This window comes from Austrofundulus limnaeus, unplaced genomic scaffold (assembly GCF_001266775.1).
Source record: "Austrofundulus limnaeus strain Quisiro unplaced genomic scaffold, Austrofundulus_limnaeus-1.0 Scaffold497, whole genome shotgun sequence".
Classification (NCBI taxonomy): domain Eukaryota; kingdom Metazoa; phylum Chordata; class Actinopteri; order Cyprinodontiformes; family Rivulidae; genus Austrofundulus; species Austrofundulus limnaeus.
In genome coordinates this window covers 156,817-158,066 of record NW_013952899.1, presented here as the reverse complement: position 1 = coordinate 158,066, position 1,250 = coordinate 156,817, and the positions used below count along the sequence as shown (strand labels likewise).

General features: G+C 36.3%; 1 protein-coding gene across 2 annotated transcripts in view; it reads left to right on the top strand.

The window, feature by feature from the left end:
* LOC106530183 (calcium-activated potassium channel subunit beta-2) overlaps positions 1-1,250 on the top strand; it is a 17,145-nt gene that overhangs the window by 6,293 nt on the left and 9,602 nt on the right. Inside the window, exons 1-2 of one of the 2 annotated variants that reach the window (XM_014025771.1) lie at positions 38-360; positions 464-586. In XM_014025771.1, coding sequence (XP_013881225.1) covers positions 350-360; positions 464-586 — 134 coding nt within the window. In that variant the 5' untranslated portion in view covers positions 38-349. Of the gene's footprint in view, positions 1-37; positions 361-463; positions 587-1,250 lie in introns of those variants that run through there. The other variant, XM_014025772.1, reaches the window with a different exon arrangement.

Genomic DNA, 1,250 nt, shown 5'->3' with positions numbered 1-1,250 from the left:
TATATATATATACTGTATAAAACTGTGCATCCTGCCAGTGTCATAGTCTGCAGAGTGAGACCAGAACTCGTGGATTGTGTCTCTGGAGAGGATCTGGTAACGTTGTGTTGACAGAGCAAGTGTTCAGAACCCAGCAGGTCGGTTTTTACACCTTTCATGTTTGTCCTTTGGAACATTGTGTTGAAAACGGGAGGTTGACTGGGAGTCTACAGTGTGAGCGGCATTTCCTGTTCCACTTCCTGTAGCTACCAGCGCACCATCATGAGGAGTGGTTTGTGGGATTGCCTGGAAAAGCTTTATTTTAAACTTATCTGGAGACTGATATAAATAATTACTGCTTAAATGAAACATGCACCAAAGGTAAAGGATTATTTTTCATTCTCTTGACTGGTTTGCTCTACAAAGCCGTAGTCATGCAGTTTTCAGCAGCTGAATAATAAAACTGGTTGTATTTTTTTCACAGGACTTTCCAGTGGTCTTACCGTTCTGCTTCAGCAACAAGGAGTGGACCTGGGTCGTCAGAAAAAATGTTTTTCGTGGCAGGAGTCAAAAATACTTCAGGATCAGGAAGAGAAAATGAAAAGAGGTAACATATTTTTAACATTTATAATTACTGCAGGTCTAAAAATACAGACGGCACATGGGTTATGCTTTGCTGTATTTATAGAAAGGTTTTTAAGGTTCTGTGAAAAGTTTTTGAAGAATCAGTAAAACCTGTTGTAGGTAGCTCTTTTAATAAACTCAGTTTGGAAAAATGGATTTTTTTAGCTTTTTATCAGATTATAGTTAATTTAATCTGTATAATAATCACTGGTTCCTCAGGTTTATAAAAGTAACCTGTTCTGTGTGTCACCCCCCCCCCCCATATAAAATGTTGTATGGTGCAGAGGATGTTTCATGTTAAAATTATCAGATGATGCAGTCAAGAATAACTACTGATGCTCAGTGTATATAAATAACCTTCATATTTTAACAGGTAAGTCAGTTAAGAACCAATTCTCATATACAACGACGACCTGGTTAAGAGGCAACACAAAATGTCAGAACAATGTTAAAACAAAGACATGACACAGACAGCATAGAGTACAATTAGACATAGTGTAACATTATAAACCAGAAAAACAAAAAATAAAATAAAAAAACTAAAAGCAAATCTTTCAATTCAATTCAGTTTATTTATAAATCGCCAAGTCACAACATACAGTACGTTGTCTCAGGGCACTGTACATGAAAAAAGAACAATCTAAAGA